Source organism: Carex rostrata, chromosome 5 (genome assembly GCF_964058835.1).
Source record: "Carex rostrata chromosome 5, lpCarRost1.2, whole genome shotgun sequence".
Classification (NCBI taxonomy): domain Eukaryota; kingdom Viridiplantae; phylum Streptophyta; class Magnoliopsida; order Poales; family Cyperaceae; genus Carex; species Carex rostrata.
The window spans coordinates 5,298,548-5,317,578 of NC_135922.1; the positions used below are offsets into that span (position 1 = coordinate 5,298,548).

The 19,031-nt window shown below is 35.1% G+C and overlaps 2 protein-coding genes, 1 long non-coding RNA gene and 1 pseudogene across 6 annotated transcripts in view; all 4 read right to left on the minus strand.

Moving 5' to 3' along the window:
• Positions 1-374: 374 nt before the first annotated feature.
• Positions 375-2,130, minus strand: LOC144554319 (G-type lectin S-receptor-like serine/threonine-protein kinase At2g19130). 2 transcript variants are annotated; one of them, XM_078302648.1, is made up of 2 exons: positions 1,947-2,130; positions 375-1,693 (listed from the first exon to the last, which is right to left on the minus strand). In XM_078302648.1, exons 1-2 carry the CDS (start codon positions 2,107-2,109, stop codon positions 573-575), a joined length of 1,284 nt encoding a protein of 427 aa, XP_078158774.1. In that variant the 5' UTR covers positions 2,110-2,130; the 3' UTR covers positions 375-572. The 2 variants fall into 2 exon arrangements, with proteins under 2 accessions (XP_078158774.1, XP_078158773.1); XM_078302647.1 differs by having other exon boundaries at positions 375-1,726.
• LOC144554308 (G-type lectin S-receptor-like serine/threonine-protein kinase At2g19130) overlaps positions 375-19,031 on the minus strand; it is a 31,993-nt gene continuing 13,336 nt past the window's right edge. For 2 of the 3 annotated variants that reach the window (XM_078302633.1, XM_078302636.1), the window contains 2 exons: positions 8,222-8,248; positions 375-571 (listed from right to left, as the gene is read on the minus strand). In XM_078302633.1, coding sequence (XP_078158759.1) covers positions 8,223-8,248 — 26 coding nt within the window. In that variant the 3' untranslated portion in view covers positions 375-571; position 8,222. Of the gene's footprint in view, positions 599-8,221; positions 8,249-19,031 lie in introns of all 3 variants that reach the window. The other variant, XM_078302634.1, reaches the window with a different exon arrangement.
• Positions 7,457-10,560, minus strand: LOC144554311 (G-type lectin S-receptor-like serine/threonine-protein kinase At2g19130 pseudogene; annotated as a pseudogene).
• LOC144554326 (uncharacterized) lies at positions 12,001-12,797 on the minus strand. The gene is made up of 2 exons (XR_013511600.1): positions 12,638-12,797; positions 12,001-12,516 (listed from the first exon to the last, which is right to left on the minus strand). It is a non-coding gene; the product is annotated as an uncharacterized LOC144554326 (long non-coding RNA).

Here is a 19,031-nt window from a genome sequence, read left to right on the forward strand (position 1 = left end):
TTCTTGGCTGGAGCCTAAATCTAAATTGAAGAGTGGATCCACAGTTCAACACGAGTAGATGGTTGCCGAAATTTCTATTAATATCCAAAATATTTAATTAATTTCAAATTAAGTTTGGTATGTACTATTCGATCCGTATCCGATCCGTTTGCACCCCTAGTTGGCGTTGTCCCTGCAAATTAAGTTCAGAAACAAGGGTGCATGCTAAGCAGATCATTATGAAACAGATAACTAAACATTTTCTAAATTACCCCATTTATACTCAGACTTGTACTTCCTAGCAAGTACATAATAAAAAATTCAATTTAATTAAGAAAAAGAACTTAACACATGCAGCAAGGAGTAATAGTTAAAATGAGAAAGGACATAGAATATGCCTAACGGTCAACAATAATTTAACATCCAACTCGGATTCAACAATAGAATCACAAGGTTCTCCATAAATAGAAGTACTTCATAACTTAATGCAGTTACATAAACCGGAAATAAGAAATTACAACAACAAAAATAAAATAGAAACAAACTTAACAGTGTAATGAAAATTCAACTGGCACAAACTTATGGTGTAGACCTTAATCAACAACAGAGTACATGGAATCATTTTCAAGATCAACAAGCCTTTGGAGAAAACTCGGAATCGGGGGCATCAAAACTGCAACAACACCCTCCAACATTTGAACAACTTGCCGCATCGATGGTCTATCTGTTTCCATCTCTTGAATGCACCAGCAAGCAACCATACAAGCTATATTTAGCTCCCTCATGTTGGCATTTCCCTGCAACTTATCATCTAACAGGCAGACAATCTCTCCTTGCCTAGTTTTCATAGCAGCATAAAGAGGGAAGTAAGTGCATTCCGGATTTTGGAATTTCTCTGTATTTCTCTTCCCTGATATGATTTCGAAAAGCATCATGCCGAAACTATAGACATCGGCTTTTTTTGTGATCGGTTGCCCACAAATCCATTCGGGTCCAAGATAGCCAATTGTTCCTCTCATTGTTGTTAATGCTCTGCTAAAATCTCTCCCCAGTAGTTTTGCCATACCAAAATCGGCAATTTTAGGACAAAGGTTAGCATTGAGAAGTATATTCTCAGGCTTAATGTCACAATGAATAATGCAGTCTCTACATTCCTCATGCAAATAAGTTAAACCTCTTGCAATTCCAACCATTATATTGTAACGGGTTTTCCAGTTTAAACCGTCACATTGATTTGAAAAGATATGAGAATCTAAAGAACCATTTGGCATGTACTCATACACCAACAACCGTTTAGTGCCTTCGGAACAAAATCCAAGAAGTTTGACAAGGTTTATGTGCTGAATTATTCCTATTGTGTGCACCTCTGTTCTGAACTGCTTCTCTTCAAAGAAAACATTTTTCATTCTCTTAACAGCCACAACAGTTGAATTAGGTAACGATCCCTTGAAAACACTACCAAAGCCTCCTTCTCCAAGCTTGTGAAAGAAATTCTTGGTGATAATTTTTATTTCTTCATATGAAAATGCTACCAGTTGGTCCCCAGTTATATCCATTTGGTTGAAGATAAGGCAAATTGTTTTGCGCTTCCATGAAACCAATAAACCAACAACCAATAAGGCTGCAACCCCTGTGGAAGCCAATAAAGCAACAACCAATAAGGCTACAACCCCTGTGGAAGCCAATAAAGCAGCAACAAATAAGGCTGCAACCCCTGTGAAAGCCAATAAAGCAGCAACCAATAAGGCTGCAAACCCACAACAGATTATTAGAAATATTCAGTTCAGAGGTAAGAGGATCATGAATATGATTGTCTCTATTGGCAACCCACAACAGATTATTAGAAAAGTTTACCAGACGAATTCCCAGGTAGTGGTCATCAGACCCGACATAATCATCAAAGAAAAGGCCAAGTTCATAGATACCATTTTTGGAAACTAAGGTTTGGTTTCCAGAAAGAGTCTGACCTGGCAGGAGGGTGTCGTTGGCTGTACAGAGATGACTCCCCATGATGAAGATGATGATGGTTAAAATGAATAGTGTCATTGGGAAGTTTTTCCCCTGTATCTGTTCTTCTTTAATCAGAGCTAAGGGATTGTGTGTGTGAGAGGGTGCGAGACACAGACACATACACTTTATCCTACACTAAGAAATGTCTCACTTCTATAATAAGACAAATAAAAAAACAAAGTAATAATAAATACGGTTGAATGAATGTCTGGTTCATGTTATGTCATTGACTGGTTGACACAGAAAAAAGAAGGAAAGTGTAATTGGAAAAAAGTTGCGTAATTGGTTTTAAGTATGTAATTGATCTTAAAAATTATATAAATTAGAAACATAATTGGGCGAACTACAAAATTCTAATGTTCACAAAACCATTAGATTTTATTTTTCTTTTTTCAAGTAGAATAGTTTACAATTAAGGTGATATTGTACTCAAGAGAAAATTGCTGTCATTTTTTTGGAAGTCGTTAGTCAAGTCAATTAAGAAATGTGTCAAAAGTTGGACCGTTTATTTATGCAGTTGAAAACCAAATTAATGGTGGGAGAGTTCCAGTGGTGATAACGAAATTAATGGTGGGAGAGTTCTAGAAAGTCTGTATTGTAGTTATTTCTAAGCTGTAAATTTATCTAAGTAATATAAAGTTTTTTCATTTAAGACGTTGATCCGGACCACTTCTAGAAGATTCCTACCGACTTTTAAAACTAGAAACTAACCGGCACAACTTTTAAGTCTGTAAACCACAACTTTGTAAGCATTTCTTTGAAGTCTGTGAACATGTAAATTAATTTAAAATTTAATTTTTTTGTAGATATGAAGCTAACTGCTACTTTCAATTATTTAAATCCAAAACTTTTCGTAACTGTAAACCTTACATGGTTATTTTGTATTACTGACAGCGTACTTGATAACATATATAAATGAGCATAAAAGATAGTTGACTTAGTCAAAGTCTTCTTCTGTCAACATCTGGAACCACCATCGCATTATTTTTTTTTCCAAAAACCTTTAAAAAAGAGCATTGATCCGTCACACTTAGGGCTGGCAAAAAAATTCGAGGTTTGTGATTCGATTCGAGTTTGATTCGGATTTGATTCGAGTTTAATTCGATTCGAAATAGGTTCGAATTGAAACGAATCAAACCAGGTTCGGTTCGGAATTAATTCAAACCAAACCCAAACCTAGCCTGGTTCGATCGAAATGGGTTCGATCATTTTTATGGTTCGAATAATCGAATCTCAAAATAACATCGGCCGTCCATTTACCTGATGAAATTAAAATCCAAGATAGAGAGTCATAATTTAACTTAGCCGACACTCCCTCGCTCTCAAATCTCAATAACCTAGTTCTCTTTGCACCTCTCCCTAACTCACTCTCCCTCTAGCTCTAAAATCTAGCCGACACTCTCGGCGACTGGCTGTCTCTCTGGCTGTCACTCCTCTCTCTGGGCTAGATGACTGTCTCTCCTCTCTCTTCGGTCGTCTCTCATAGTTTATACCAGGAAAGCCGTCTCTGATGTATTTTTTCATAAACAATTTTTCAACTTAAAAACACTAATTTCATAGTTCATATCGGTAAAAGGAAGTCAGGTGAATTGTCCCGCGAGAAAAAAATTAATGTATAAACTACCGGTATAACTAGGACTGCTAAAATAAAAAATAATTTAGTTCGTGGTTCGATTCGGGTTCAATTCGAAAAATGTGTAGTTCGCAATTAATTCGATTCGAAATGGGTTCGGTTCGAAACGAATCAAACCAGGTTCGGTTCGAAATTAATTCAAACCAAACTCAAATCTAAGGTAAGTTCGGTTCGGTTCGGTTCGGTTCGTTGCCACCCCTAGTCACACTAACTTCAGTTTGAAAGATCGTCTTAAAATTGACTTCACAATTGACTGAGTTTATGAAGAACTGTTTATATTTAAAAAAAAATAAAAAAAAGCTAATTGAACATAGATAGGTGAAATATGACACTCCCAAAAATAATCTTAATTTGCATATTTTAGTGAAAAAAAAAATCAGGCTGGTATTTAGATGCTAATTATAAAAAATTTATGCATTTTTAAAATTGAGACTAATGCAAAGGAATTGTAATGGATTTTTTATAATTTGTCAATACGTATTTTGTCATTTAAGTACTTATATCGTGTACATGGTAATATAATTGTGGATTATATACTGTTATTTATGTCTTGTGTTGAAGCCTCAGTCTAACATGTTTAAAGGCGGATTCATAGTTCAACGGAGGTAGATAGTTGTCAATAATTTTAAAGAAATTGTTTAATTCGTGATGAGGGCTGAATGTACTATTGTTTTTGTGCCCCAATCAATGCCCCGAATTTTTATTTCTTTTTCAAAATCCAGAATGGTGATTCGAACAGCTCATTATGATCTTCATTTTCAAATGTGCTTAGAGATCAAATTTTATATTTGTTTGAAAACATTTTATTATATTATTAGATAGATACAAAATTATTGTTTTTGAATGGACCAAAATTTTCTAAAAAATAATAGTGGTTTGTACCTAACAAAAAAAAGAGCAAAATAGATCTAGAATTTTATGAGATTATGTTGAGCTATTTGGTTCGACTATTTTCTCTTTCAAAATGAAGATAAGAATGTCAGACATGTTTGAGTTATGAAATCAATGAGACATTTGAGTCTTTCTCTTAACTTCAATTGTCTATGCCGGTGTTTATCTCTAGATCTGTAAATTGTTCATCCGTGGACTGGGCCTCAGGCCTGCAGATTAGTGTTTTGTTTGGGCCAATATCAAACTGTTGAATCTTATTGGTTCATCCATTTGGTTTTATAATTGTTAGTTCATATATATATAAAGTTCAAAATAAAACAAGCAAAATCCGGTAGAAAAACCCCAAATACAAATTATAAACAACTCTGGTAATATAGATAACCCAAGTTCTCACTACATTAACAAAAAAATAAGCACTAAAAATGCATTCTTTCTTGTCTGATCTGAGTCGTGCGATCCGCATTAAGATATGTATGTTTAATTTTCCAATTTAAAATTTTAATGTACACATAAATCTCTCGACACAAATCTGCACCTCAGACCCCTCCTGTCAGTCAATCCTGGCATGACTAACTCTTTACTCTATTTTGAATTACAGTTGCTCAAAGTCATGTTTGGTTGTAGAGTAAGTAGTGTACCCTCTACTCTATTTTGAAATAATCAAATGAGAAGTAAATTTGAAGGATTAAGATGAGTAATAGTTGATTTAATCTGAAATAAGTTACTTCACTTCTTTAGGTGGACTAGATTGCTTCATTTGTGTGGGTCCCACCGTTAGAGTAACATTCAACTTTGTAACCTTCTTCTATCAATAAAATTGTCTACGGGTTTTCAGCCAAAAAAAAAATAACATATATGAGCTAGCATAAAAGACAGTTGACTTGGTCAAATTTTCTCGTGTCAACATCTGGAAAGTACCATCACATTAAATTTTCCAACAATATGGAAAAGACCATTGATCCGTCACATTAACTTCAGTTTGAAAGATCTTCTTAAAATTGACTTCACAGTTGACTGAGTTTCCGAAGAACTATTTATATATAAAATGAAATAAAAAAAACAAGCTAATGGAACATAGATAGGTGAAATATGACACTCCCAGAAATTAATCTTATTTTTGCATATTTCAGTGGAAAAAAATCAGGGTGGTATTAAGATGCCACATATAAAAAATTTATGCATTCGTAAAATTAAGACTAATGCAAGTTAGGAATTGTAGTGCAGTTTTTATAATTAATATGTGAATAAATTAATTTATGTATATTGTCATTTTAAGTAGTTATATTGTGTATATGGCAATATATATAATTGCCAATTACTGTTATTTTATTTATTGGCTGGAGCCTAAATCTAATTTCAAGAGCGGATCCACAGTTCAACACGAGTAGATAGTTACCTATAATTTAAAAAAAAATAAGAATTCTTAAATTAATGAGGAGGGCTCAGACCGATTTTTTTATTTATATCCAAAAAAAAAATTGAATTTTAAAAATTAACTGAACCGGTTGTGAAATTTAAATCTACCCAAACCAGTTCATGGTTAACCGGACCAAATTTCCGGTTAACGGTTAACCGGACCAAATTTCCGGTTAACGGTTAACCGGACCAAATTTCCGGTTAACGGTTAACCGGACCAAATTTCCGGTTAACGGTTAACCGGACCGGAAAATTGGTCCGGTTAACCGTGAACCGGTTTGGGTAGATTTAAAATTTCACAACCGGTTCAGTTAGTTTTTAAAATTCAATTTTTTTTTGGATATAAATAAAAAAATCGGGGGCTCACATGTATCATTATTTTCATGCCCCAATCATACCCCGCATTATTATTTCTTTTTTCAAAGTCCAAAAAGGCGATTTGAACTACTTAACATAATTTTTATTTTAAAATGTGCTTGGAGATCAAATTTTATAAACAAATTTAAATATTTTATTATATTTTTAGATAGATACAAAAATATTGATTTTTGGATGGTCCAGAATTTTCAGAGAAATAGTGATTTGTACCTAACAGAAAAAAGAGTAAAAAAGCTTCAGAATTTTATGAGATTATGTTGAGCTAATCGGTTCGATCGTTTCCTCTTTAAAACTAAAGATAAGGATGTGGAACATGTTTGGGTTATGAAATCCATGAGGCATTTAAGTCTTCCTCTTAATTCATATATAACTTCAATTGTCTAGGCCGAGATCTGTAAATTGCCCATCTAACTGTTGAATCTTATTGGTTCATCCATTTGATTTTATTATTGCTAGTTCATATATAAAGTTCAAAATAAAACAAGCAAAATCCGGTTAAAAAAAAAAAAAAAAACCGAAGTTCAAAATATAAACAACTCTGTTAATATAGATAACCCAAGTTCTCGCATCATTAACAAAAAAAAATAAGCACTATAAATACATCCAACTTTTATGCATCCTTTCTTATCTAATCTGAGCCGTTTAATGCGCATTAAGATCTGTTCAATTTACCAATTTACAATTTTAATGTACACACAAATCTCGACACGGATCCACACCTCGGACCCCGCCTGTCAGTCAATCCTGGCACGACTAACCCTTTCCCTGGGCCTTACCCATCAGCTATCCCCGGCACGTACAACAGGAACTGTGATAGTGGAACTGCAAGCGGCACTGGATGATCATTTTTTCTGATTTCTTCTGATTTCTGGAGTTCTGGAGTTCTTTTTCTTTCTCCTTTTCTGGCATTGCAAATATTTGCTAACTGTTCTACTGTGAACCCTTTGCTATTTGCAGAGACATTTGACAGCATTTTGTGTTCTGTCATTAGGTTAATTGTTTGGTATTTCAATTAGGTTGAACCTTTTTCTGTTAACTGTTCTTTATTTCTCATTTATTCTTTTAGTCTCCATCATTTCTATCTTATGCATCTCTTCTTTTTTCTTCTTAAATGTAATTGTATAATGATTTTTGCATACAAAGAAAGCAGAGGGAAAAGAAACGAAATTTTTCACAGCACATTTTTCACCTCACAAATTTTTTAAATTTCAACATTTCATATATCTGTGCCTTTGCGGCTTAAACCAAATCAACTATGTACAAACGCAAAATATTAAAAAACCCAAAATTATTTCATGTTCATTTCAATTTTAATTTCACAATCCACAATCATTTTCACCACCCTGAAAAATTTTCAAACTACAACATTAATATAAGGAGCTGATAGACATCGGAGCAAATTATGTTCAATGTTGGACTGTTTGATTCGATGTATGATTCGTGCGATCCTTTAGATTTACATACGATTTATAATTTTGATTTTGCACGATTTTCAAACCAAATCAAACAGCAATAACTGCAAAACATACCACAAATTTGGTGTGATGCCCATTGAAAAACCCCGCTCCCTTCAATTAAAGATAAATAATATTAAATTCCCATGCAATCTAAGTCCCCGGTCTGAGCAGCGTCGCTCTAAGCTCAGAATCAGGTCTGCATCTGCAACCCGCTTTCCAGCAACAAACTTGGTCTCGCTGTTTTGGGGCTTCGTCTCGCTGTTTCTACCACCGCCGCAAATCCTCTCTTGTGTATCAAAACATTGACTATCTAATCAACATTGAATTTTCAAATGAAATTTCTCACAAATGCCCTTAAAAGAATCATTCTTGAACTAAAATTTGCATTTGTTTTATTTTGAGGAGCAAACTTAACAGTATAATGAAAATTCAACTGGTGCCAACTTCTGGTGTAGACCTTAACCAACAACAGAGTACATGGAATCATTTTCAAGATCCACAAGCCTTCGGAGAAAACTTGGAATCGGAGGCATCAAAACTTCAACAACACCCTCCAACATTTGAACAACTTGTCGCATCGATGGTCTATCTGTTTCCATCTCTTGAATGCACCAACAAGCAACCTTACAAGCTATGTTTAGCTCCCCCATGTTGGCATTTCCCTGCAACCTATCATCTAACAGGCACACAATCTCTCCTTGTCTAGTTTTCATAGCAGCATAAAGAGGGAAGTAAGTGCATTCCGGATTTTGGAACTTCTCTGTATTTCTCTTCCCTGATATGATTTCGAAAAGCATCATGCCAAAACTATAGACATCAGCTTTTTTTGTAATCGGTTGCCCACAAATCCATTCGGGTCCAAGATAGCCAATTGTTCCTCTCATTGTTGTTAATGCTCTGCTAAAATCTCTCCCCAGTAGTTTTGCCATCCCAAAATCAGCAATTTTAGGACAAAAGTTGGCACCGAGAAGTATATTCTCAGGCTTAATGTCACAATGAATAATGCAGTCTCTGCATTCCTCATGCAGATAAGTTAAACCTCTTGCAATTCCAACCATTATTTCGTAACGGATGTTCCAGTTTAAACCATCACATTGATTTGAAAAGAGATGAGAATCTAAAGAACCATTTGGCATGTACTCATACACCAACAACCGTTTAGTGCCTTCGGAACAAAATCCAAGAAGTTTGACAAGGTTTATGTGCTGAATTATTCCTATCGTTTGCACCTCTGTTCTGAACTGCTTCTCTTCAAAGCAAACATTTTTCATTCTCTTAACAGCCACAATAGTTGAATTTGGTAATGATCCCTTGAAAACACTACCAAAGCCTCCTTCTCCAAGCTTATGAAAGAAATTCTTGGTGATACTTTTTGTTTCTGCATATGAATATGCTACCAGTTGGTCCCCAGTTATACCCTTTTGGTTGAAGATAAGGCAAATTGCTTTGCGCTTCCAAGAAACCAATAATCCAACAACCAATAAGGCTGCAACCGCAATGGCTGACATAATGATAAATCGAGGTACTCGATGACTATGTATTGGTGTTGCTATTTGAAGACGAATGTTCATTTTATATCCATTCTGGTAGTCACTTCTTAGGATAGTTTTTATTAGTTCATCAAACCATAGGCTACAGTTATTCTGATAAGAATAAGCAGTACAAGAGCAATTACTAAGACATTCTGCGGCACACTCGTTTTCATCTTTTAGCACAAGCGATTGAGGATTATCAGGATACTTATCTATGTTTTCTATTGGGAGGAATACATTATGAGAACTACTAATTTGACAATTGAGTGATATATTTCTTGAACAACCGGCACTGTCAACACCGTAGTAGTAGTCGTTTTGCCATTTTTCTGGATTTACAGGATGGAAACCATAAGGACAAGAGCATGTCTCTGAGTACCTGGTACCTGAGCAGAAGCTAGATGGACCACAAAATGAATTAAAGTCGCACAGAGTACTAGGACTAGACCAAAGAGTATTATAATTGGGAGGATCATTAACCCAATACATGCTAACCAACCTGTCGGAATCTAATTGTACGAATGTATGATTTTTGTTGGGAACATTAAATGTTACCAAACCATTGCCATCATCTACTATATCAATTAACTGTGGAAAGATACCATGGTATGTAGCATTACTTGATAATTGTCTGATAATAAACCCCCGAGCTCTACTTGGATCTAACTCCAAGCTGAACTCAGAACTTGAAGAATAATCATGAAGATATGTGAGGTAAATATTCTTTCCTGTGGCCGCATTAAATCCAAGCTGTGCTCCCTCGAACCAAGTATCAGTGGGGTGATCAAAACTCTGCCATTCTATTCTAGAAACACTGTCATCTTCTTTTAGTACAAGATTGCCAGTATCAAGCAGAACTGCGATGGGAGAGGTTGTTTCATCCGATCTTGTCAGATTTGTTGACCAGATCAGCTTGTGAGATTTTGTCAGTACTAAATTGGCAGTAGAAGAAATATTCAGTTCAGACGTAAGAGGATCATAAATAGGATTGCCTCTATTGGCAACCCACAACAGATTATTAGAACTGTTTACTATCCGAATTCCCAGGTAATTATGGTCATCATAATCATCAAAGAAAAGGCCAAGTTCATAGATACCATTTTTGGAAACTAAGGTTTGGTTTCCAGAAAGAGTCTGACCTGGCAGGAGGGTGTTGCTGGCTGTACAGAGACGATTCCCCGTGATGAAGATGATTATAGTTAAAATGAATAGTGTCATTTGGGATGTTTTTCCTCTGTATCTGTTCTTCTTTAATCAGAGCTAAAGGATTGTGTGTGTGAGAGGGTGCGAGACACACACACACTTTATCTTACACAAAGAGACGTCTGATGTCTCACTTCTTTAATAAGACACATAAAAATTCAAAGTAATAATAAATACTGTTGAATGAATGTCTGGTTCCTGTTATGTCCTTGACTGGTAAATAGAGGAAAAGGATGGAAAAAGTAATTTGAAAATCAGTTGCGTAATTGGTTTTAAGTATGTAATTGATCTTAAAAAAAAAAAATTGAAACATAACTGGGCGAACTACAAAATTCTAATGTTCACAAAAGAATTAGATTTTTTTTTTCTTATTTCTAAGTAGAATAGTTTACAATTAAGGTGGTATTGTACTCAAGAGAAAATTGCTGTCATTTTCTAGAAAGTCGTTAATCAAGTCAATTAAGAGATGTGTCAAAACTTGGACCGTTTATTTTTTCAGTTGCAAACCAAATTAATAGTGGGAGAGTTTCAGTGGTGATAATGAATTCATTTATTATAAATCGAGTACAAGTAAGACTTGCATCCAAATCTGTAAAGTGGTTATTTCAAAGCTGTAAACTTATCTTTCTTTCTTTTCTTTTTTTTTTGAAGATTGTCTGCAATTGTCAATCAACAGATGTATTGATAAGAAAGTTATTTACAACTGATTCTTAACTACAATCGCCATTAAGTTACAGTACTCTCTCATAAGAATCCACGATCCCAATCCTACCCTTAATATTAAGCCAAAAAATTCCAATTGTGAATATCCATTGTTGTTTCATTGATCAGTATAATCTGAGGCTTAGACTTTCTGTGAAGGCTCTCCTGTTTTTTCCTTCCACAGAGCTCAAACTCCTGCCAATCCGTGGACTGGGTCTTGGAAACAAAATTTTATATTTTTTGGAAATTTATTACTATATTTTTAGATAGGTACAAAATTATTATTTTTGGATGGTCCAGAATTTTCTTAAAAACAGTGGTTTTGTACCTATCAGAAAGATAGTAAAAATTTATGAAGAATATGTTGAGCGGTCCGGTTCGACCGTTTCCCCTTTTAAAAATGAAGATAAAAATATGAGATCCGAGTGAGTACGAAATGAATGGAGCATTTGAGACTTCCTCTTAACTCATATTTAACTTCAATTGTTTGTACCGATGTTTATATGTAGATCTTTAAACTGCCCATCCGTGGACTGGGCCTCAGGCCTGATTAGTGGTTTGTTTGGGCCGAGATTGATCTGTTTAATCTTATCGATTCATCCATTTGGTTTTATTATTGTTAGTTCAGATTTGTTTTGTGGGTTATTTTGTATTGCCATTTCTAATTGTGGATTATTTTGTATTGCCACCATACTCGTTTTTATTTATAAAGGTGTGTTTTCTTTTTTCTGCCAGTGTATCCCACATCTATCCATGCTTACTTAAACCAAATCAACTAGGTACAACTCAAACAAAAATTAAATAACGAAAAATCATTTATATTCATTACAATTTTAATTTCACAATTCACAATTCATTTTTCACCACAGAAAATATTTCGCATTTCAACATTTTTTACAAGGGTGCAAAGGGGGTCTTGATAGGCATCAAACCAAATTCTTTCTGATGCTCAATCTCAACATTTCGATCAACACGGAGATTTGCACAATCCGTTAGATTCACGGATGATTTATAATTTTAATTTTACATGAATCTCAAAAGCAAATCAAATGATCCCGACTGGACATCTGATGCCCATTGGAAAACCCCTGCCCCCTCAATAAATTCACATGTAATCTAAGTCCTTGGTCTGAGCAGCGTCACTCTAAGCTCAGTAACCCAGTTAGTGGGTCGGTAGTATCCATCCGAATCAGGAACCAACAGAATCGGGTCTGCATCCGCAACCTTCTTTCCGGCCACATACTTTGTTGCTGCGTCCATCTCCTCTGCTTTGGGGTTTCGTCTAGCTGCTTCTACCACCACTGCAAATCCTCTCCTGCATATCAAAACATCGACTATCTAATCAACATTGAATTTTCAAATGAAATTTTTCACAAATGCCCATAAAAGAATCATTCTTTTACTAAGATTTCACATATGTGAGAAACATGCATTACCTTTTGGCAAGGAAAGAGATACAATCAGAAAGGAGAGTCTTGAAAAGAGGAGAGGAAGATAGAGCACAAGCCATCGGATCTTGATCGAAGGATTGATACCACAACTTTCTGTTTGCACACTTAGTTTTGGAATTGTTGAGCACTTTAATTTCTTTTGATTGAGAAAAAGAATGAAAGACTATGTAAAAGAATAAAATCATTCCTTGAAATTCTGCATAAGATACAATATGCACAAATCCAGGAGGCATGCACAATCTTCTCTAGGCCGTTGGAGAACATTCCATCTTTACCTATTTGACAGCCTTGTAATTAGTATAGAATTAGCCTTGATTGTTTTTTCTATATTTAGCACTCTATTTTTGGATAGTCTGCTATGTGTAAAATCTGTGTACAGTTGCCTATAAATAGGCGCCTTGTTCTTCTGTATAAAATACAAGAAATAAATCATTTCAATTATTCAACATTTCATGGTATCAGAGCAGGTTCCGTATCTGTAACAAAAACTCTGAAGCCCTTCCTGATTCAAGCAGCCGGCAAGCAATGTCAACTGGCCAGGAAGGAGAACAAACAAAAAACAAGCAAAAAGGTGACAAGCAAAATCATGCTGTAACCCCACCTGCATACTATGATGCAAATCCAGCATTAAAACTGACAGCAGAACCACTAAATGGTAACAATTTCTTGTCTTGGTCTGAAGCAGTATTATTGGCTCTAGGTGCAAAATCCTTGTTGAATCATGTAACTGACAATGACAATAGTCCACTCGAGACAGATCCACACTATAACCAATGGATTGCTAGTGACAAACTTGTTAGACTTTGGGTTTTAAACTCTATGGAACCACCAATCTCTAGATTGTTTTTCAGCTCCAAATCTGCCTTTGACTTATGGAAATCAGTCAAGGACATGTTTGGGCAGGAGAACAACTTTGATCGTATTTTTCAACTCAAACGAGAATTATACCAAACTAAACAAGGTTCCCAGACTATTACTCAGTTGTATGGTTCAATCAAGAGTAAATTAGATGAACTAAACATGTACGAGCCAATTACTGCAGACCTTCAGACACTTCATCATCGATATGAAAATGATCATGTTTACCTCCTTCTAAATGCACTGAATTCTGACTATGAACAAGTTCGTAGTCAAATTCTCTATTCCACCGAGCTTCCCACAATCTCAAATGTTGTTTCCCTACTTCAAAGAGAGGAAACCAGAAAAACTGTTATGAATCTGAAAAATCAATTCACTGACAACACTGTTGAGAAATCTGTGTTAGCAGCAGAAAGAAATCAAGGTGGAAGAACTCATACCAGTAATCGTGGTAGAGGCAGAGGTCGGGGCAACAGACCAGCCGCTTATTGTGACCACTGTGCTAGAGATGGTCATAGTCGAGACCGGTGTTGGGTGCTCTACCCCCATCTGAAGCCGCGTCGAGACAATCGAGACAAGACGAGTAGTGGCGGAGGATATCAGCTGAGTGCGCATACCGCTGTGACCGGCGTTGCCTCAGAACCACCCAGTTTCACTCTCGCGCAACTGAGCCAGCTGCTACAACAAATCAGCAGCGCCGGCAACCCATCTGCACCGGCTGAAGAAGGGAAAGCCGCTGCTGCAACAGGTAAAGGGGCAGGTAATCCCGATCTCTCAGATTTTGAATTAGAGTTCGGTAGTCAAAGGCCATCGATACCTGGAAAGGGTCAGAAAAATAACTTCTCTCACCAGAAGAGCTTAGCTGCACATTTGGATAAAACTAATATAAACAATGAATGGATCGTGGACTCGGGAGCCACAGATCATATGGTCAACTGTACAACAAATTTAAGCAATTTAACTACATTAAAAATTGCACAAAATGTTTATTTGGCTGATGGTTCGACTAACCCAATATTAGGAACAGGACAAATTAATTTGTTTGACAAATCCATTCAAAATGTCCTTTACCTTCCTAACTTTCCTTCCAATTTACTCTCAGTTAGGAAAATAACGAGTGAATTAAATTGCAATGTTATTTTTTCACCGTCATCTGTGATTTTTCAGGACAGAGTGACTGGGAGGACGATTGGTGAAGGTTCTCTCGAAAGGGATCTTTATATTGTTAAACAACAAAAGTGTGCTTTTAATTCTACAAAAGAAAGTTTGAATAATTTGTGGCACTGTCGTATGGGTCACCCTTCTGATAGAGTTTTAAGTAAAACTATAGATTTGATTAATTTGAACTCTAGTTGTTGTGAGGTGTGTAATTTTGCTAAACAAACTAAATTACCGTTTTCTTTGTCAAATAATAAATCTGATAAGCCTTTTCAACTTATACATTCTGATGTGTGGGGCCCAGCTCCAATGGAATCTTATGATAATTTTAAATATTTTGTAACGTTTATTGATGATTTTTCTAGAGCCACATGGCTATATCTTTTAAACTCAAAAACAGAAGTTTTTTCTATTTTTAAAGATTTTACAAAGCTTGTTTCAACTCAATACAACACTCAAATTCGCGTTCTTAGAACTGATAATGGCACCGAGTATATTAATAATAATTTTCATGATTTTCTAAATAAAATGGGAATTATTCATCAAACAACTTGTGTCGGAACACCAGAACAAAATGGTATTGCCGAACGGAAAAACCGACATATTTTAGAAGTGACCCGTTCCCTTATGTTTCAATCAAAAATTCCGAAACATTTCTGGTCCGATGCCATTCTTACGGCAACGTACTTAATAAATAGACTACCAAGTGTTGTTCTCGAATACAAATCTCCCTTAGAAACCTTAAACAGTCAAAAAATTAGTTTGAACCATCTACGAATCTTTGGGTGCACGTGTTTTGTCTACAATCAGGATATTCATCGTGATAAGTTAGATTCTAGAGCTATAAAATGTGTATTTATTGGCTATTCCACTAGAAAAAAGGGTTACAAATGTCTTGATCCAAATTCTAACAAAATATATATCTCTCGGAATGTTAAATTTGTAGAAACTCAATATTTCTTTGAGAATTTGATTCAGGGGGAGCAAGAGACTTCAAACCAAGGTCAAAATTTAAATATTGAAGATTGTATCATTGGAGATTTTTCAATTAATCGAAGTCAAAGCTCACCCCACACAGGTCCAATGTCATCCGAAGATACAGAAGCTCAATCAAATATTGAAGAAGGAGAAGAACAGAGTCAAAGTCAAAGTCTTCTTGGCAATGAAGACAACCCACCTCATACAATTATTGAAGCCACAGCTGACCCAAATCAAACAGTAAGTAATGAACCAATGCCACTTCGCAGGTCAGTGAGACAATCCAAACCTCCTATCAAATTGCAAGATTTTGTTACACACTGTAGTTCTAAATACCCTATACAAAATTATTTGACTTATGACAACATTACTCCAAAATATAAAACTTTTATTAGTATGGTATCTAAAGAGATAGAACCACAAACTTTTTCGGAAGCCATAAAAAACCCAATATGGCAACAGGCTATGCAGGAGGAACTAGAAGCACTAAAGAAAAATAATACTTGGAATATTGTGAAATTACCTCAAAATAAAAAACCAGTAGGGTGTAGGTGGATATATAAGATCAAATATAATAGTGATGGCACAATAGAAAGATATAAAGCCAGGTTAGTTGCCAAAGGTTACACCCAAACTTATGGTATTGACTATAAAGAGACCTTTGCACCGGTTGCCAAAATGAACACAGTTAGAGTCTTATTATCTGTTGCTATTAATCTTGACTGGGATTTATATCAAATGGATGTAAAAAATGCCTTCCTTCAAGGGACGCTTGAGGAAGAAGTTTATATGAATTTACCACCAGGACATTCCCGTGAACATGATAAAACTTTAGCATGCAAACTAAACAAATCAATATATGGTCTAAAACAGTCTCCAAGAGCTTGGTATGCAAAACTAAGTTCTGCCTTGATACAATTCGGTTTTAAGGTAAGTAATGGTGATCACTCAATGTTTGTTAAACACGACATTAATTCTACCATTATTGTCTTAATTTATGTTGATGATATTATTATTACAGGGAGTGATATTAACAAAATTTGTGATGTCAAGAAGTATCTACAAAAAAAATTTGACATCAAAGACCTTGGGAAATTAAAGTATTTTTTAGGCATAGAGATTGCTTACTCCAAACAGGGCTTATTTTTATCCCAAAGAAAATATGTGTTGGACTTATTACAAGAAACAGGGAAATTAGGATGTAAGCCCGTAAATACCCCAATTGAACCAAATATCAAGTTAGGACCTAATGACGGTGAACCTTTAACAGATATAAGCCAATTTCAGAGGTTAGTAGGAAAATTAATTTACTTGACTGTTACTCGTCCTGACATAACGTTTGCAGTTAATGTAGTGAGTCAATTCATGCATGCACCAAGGACAACTCATATGGATGCAGTAGTACGGATTTTGAGATATCTCAAGGGAAGTCCAGGAAGAGGAGTGCGAATGCAAAAGAACAAGCATGTCAATCTCATGGCATACTCCGATGCTGATTGGGCGGGCAGTAGTGATCGAAAATCCACCACTGGCTACTGCACTTTCGTTGGAGGAAATCTTGTAACTTGGAGAAGCAAAAAACAATCAGTTGTAGCGCGATCTAGCGCTGAAGCTGAATACCGAGCTATGGCAGCGACTACGAGTGAAGTGATCTGGTTGAAACAACTAATGCAAGATTTGGGCATAGAATGCAAATATCCCATTCCCATGTTTTGTGATAATCAAGCTGCAAGATACATTGCAAACAATCCGGTTTTCCATGAAAGAACTAAACATATCGAAATAGACTGCCACTATATACGTGAGAAAATAAAATCAAAGGAAATCGAAACTCCATACATTCCCAGCCAAAACCAACTAGCTGATATATTTACCAAATCATTAACCAATGTTCAGTTCCAAAATATTTTATCCAATTTGGGTTCTTTTAATATCTACGAACCCAACTTGAGGGGGAGTGTAAAAGAATAAAATCATTCCTTGAAATTCTGCATAAGATACAATATGCACAAATCCAGGAGGCATGCACAATCTTCTCTAGGCCGTTGGAGAACATTCCATCTTTACCTATTTGACAGCCTTGTAATTAGTATAGAATTAGCCTTGATTGTTTTTTCTATATTTAGCACTCTATTTTTGGATAGTCTGCTATGTGTAAAATCTGTGTACAGTTGCCTATAAATAGGCGCCTTGTTCTTCTGTATAAAATACAAGAAATAAATCATTTCAATTATTCAACATTTCAGACTAGGAGTATATAAGACGAGGAGGCAAACATGGTTTTGAATAATGCATGCACTATATAGATATGGTATATGCCAATTAATTTGAACCGTAAAGAGTAAAAAGATTAATGCTAATAATGTTCTACAAGTTCTATTTCATTTGATACTAATATTCAATGAATAATAATAATACAATCTATATTTAAAATAAAACAAAATAAATAAGAAGAATCAGCATTTAATCTATTGGCTAAAATAATGTCCTTTACATGAGAGGCGGCAAGTTCGAAATTCAAATAAGAATTTTTTGTGGATATTAAAGTTGGGAGATTAATTTCATTTTATCTCAAAAAAAAAGGACAAGCGAGAGAATATATATTGTTATTCAGACGTTATTTTTCACTTAATGGCACATATTCTTTATGAATAGATATAACGAACCATTTATTTTTATGTCTAATTCAACGATACAGTTGTATATCTAGAGCAATTTAGTCCAAGTATCAAATTCATTTCTCAAGCGTCCTTTTCTCTCATCGTAGTAATTAATAAAAACAGGACTTGATGAAATTTTGGTAGATGCATTAAATTATGTAGACTAAGTCTAGCCAGCAAAAAAAATTATGTTTTAACAGTTCAAAAGGGCAACTAAATCAAAAGTCTTCTCTCTGTTTTTCCTCCAGATGCAACTGGATCCGTCCATTACTTCCTTCTCCTTTCTCCACCAGGAGCTCTGCATGTGTCTAGTGGGTCCCACTGTCAGTTTAAGAAAGAAGTTAAGAGAGAATCTTGACAGCTATCCAGCAGTTTCTTTGAACTTAATCAGAACTTCACAAGCACCTAACAATGAATTTAATTTCTCCTTAAAATTTCTATGTAAATCCTATGAAATGTTTGCTTTAATTGCATTGCGTAACACCGTTGTATACTATATATTTTATATTTTATATTTGCTTATTCTCTGACAGCTAACATGGTACCATGCATGCTAATTTTGTACGACAATGATACATTCATGACCACAAAGAAAGGTAGAGGACTTTTCTGATCAAAATGGATTGCTTGTACCAACAGATATAAATATAATTAAGTTTGTAATTAATAAGTGATGTAAACATCAGAAATTTATTATAGTGAGGATTCAATTTGATAAAATAGTA

What these genes read in the sequence shown, in the direction of transcription:
- LOC144554319 (XM_078302647.1), bottom strand. Translation starts at nt 2,109, where the DNA reads ATGTGTCTGTGTCTCGCACCCTCTCACACACACAATCCCTTAGCTCTG. An exon ending in CAACGACACCCTCCTGCCAG is followed by an intron (nt 1,727 to 1,946) that starts GTCAGACTCTTT and finishes GTGGGTTTGCAG; the next exon opens with CCTTATTGGTTGCTGCTTTA.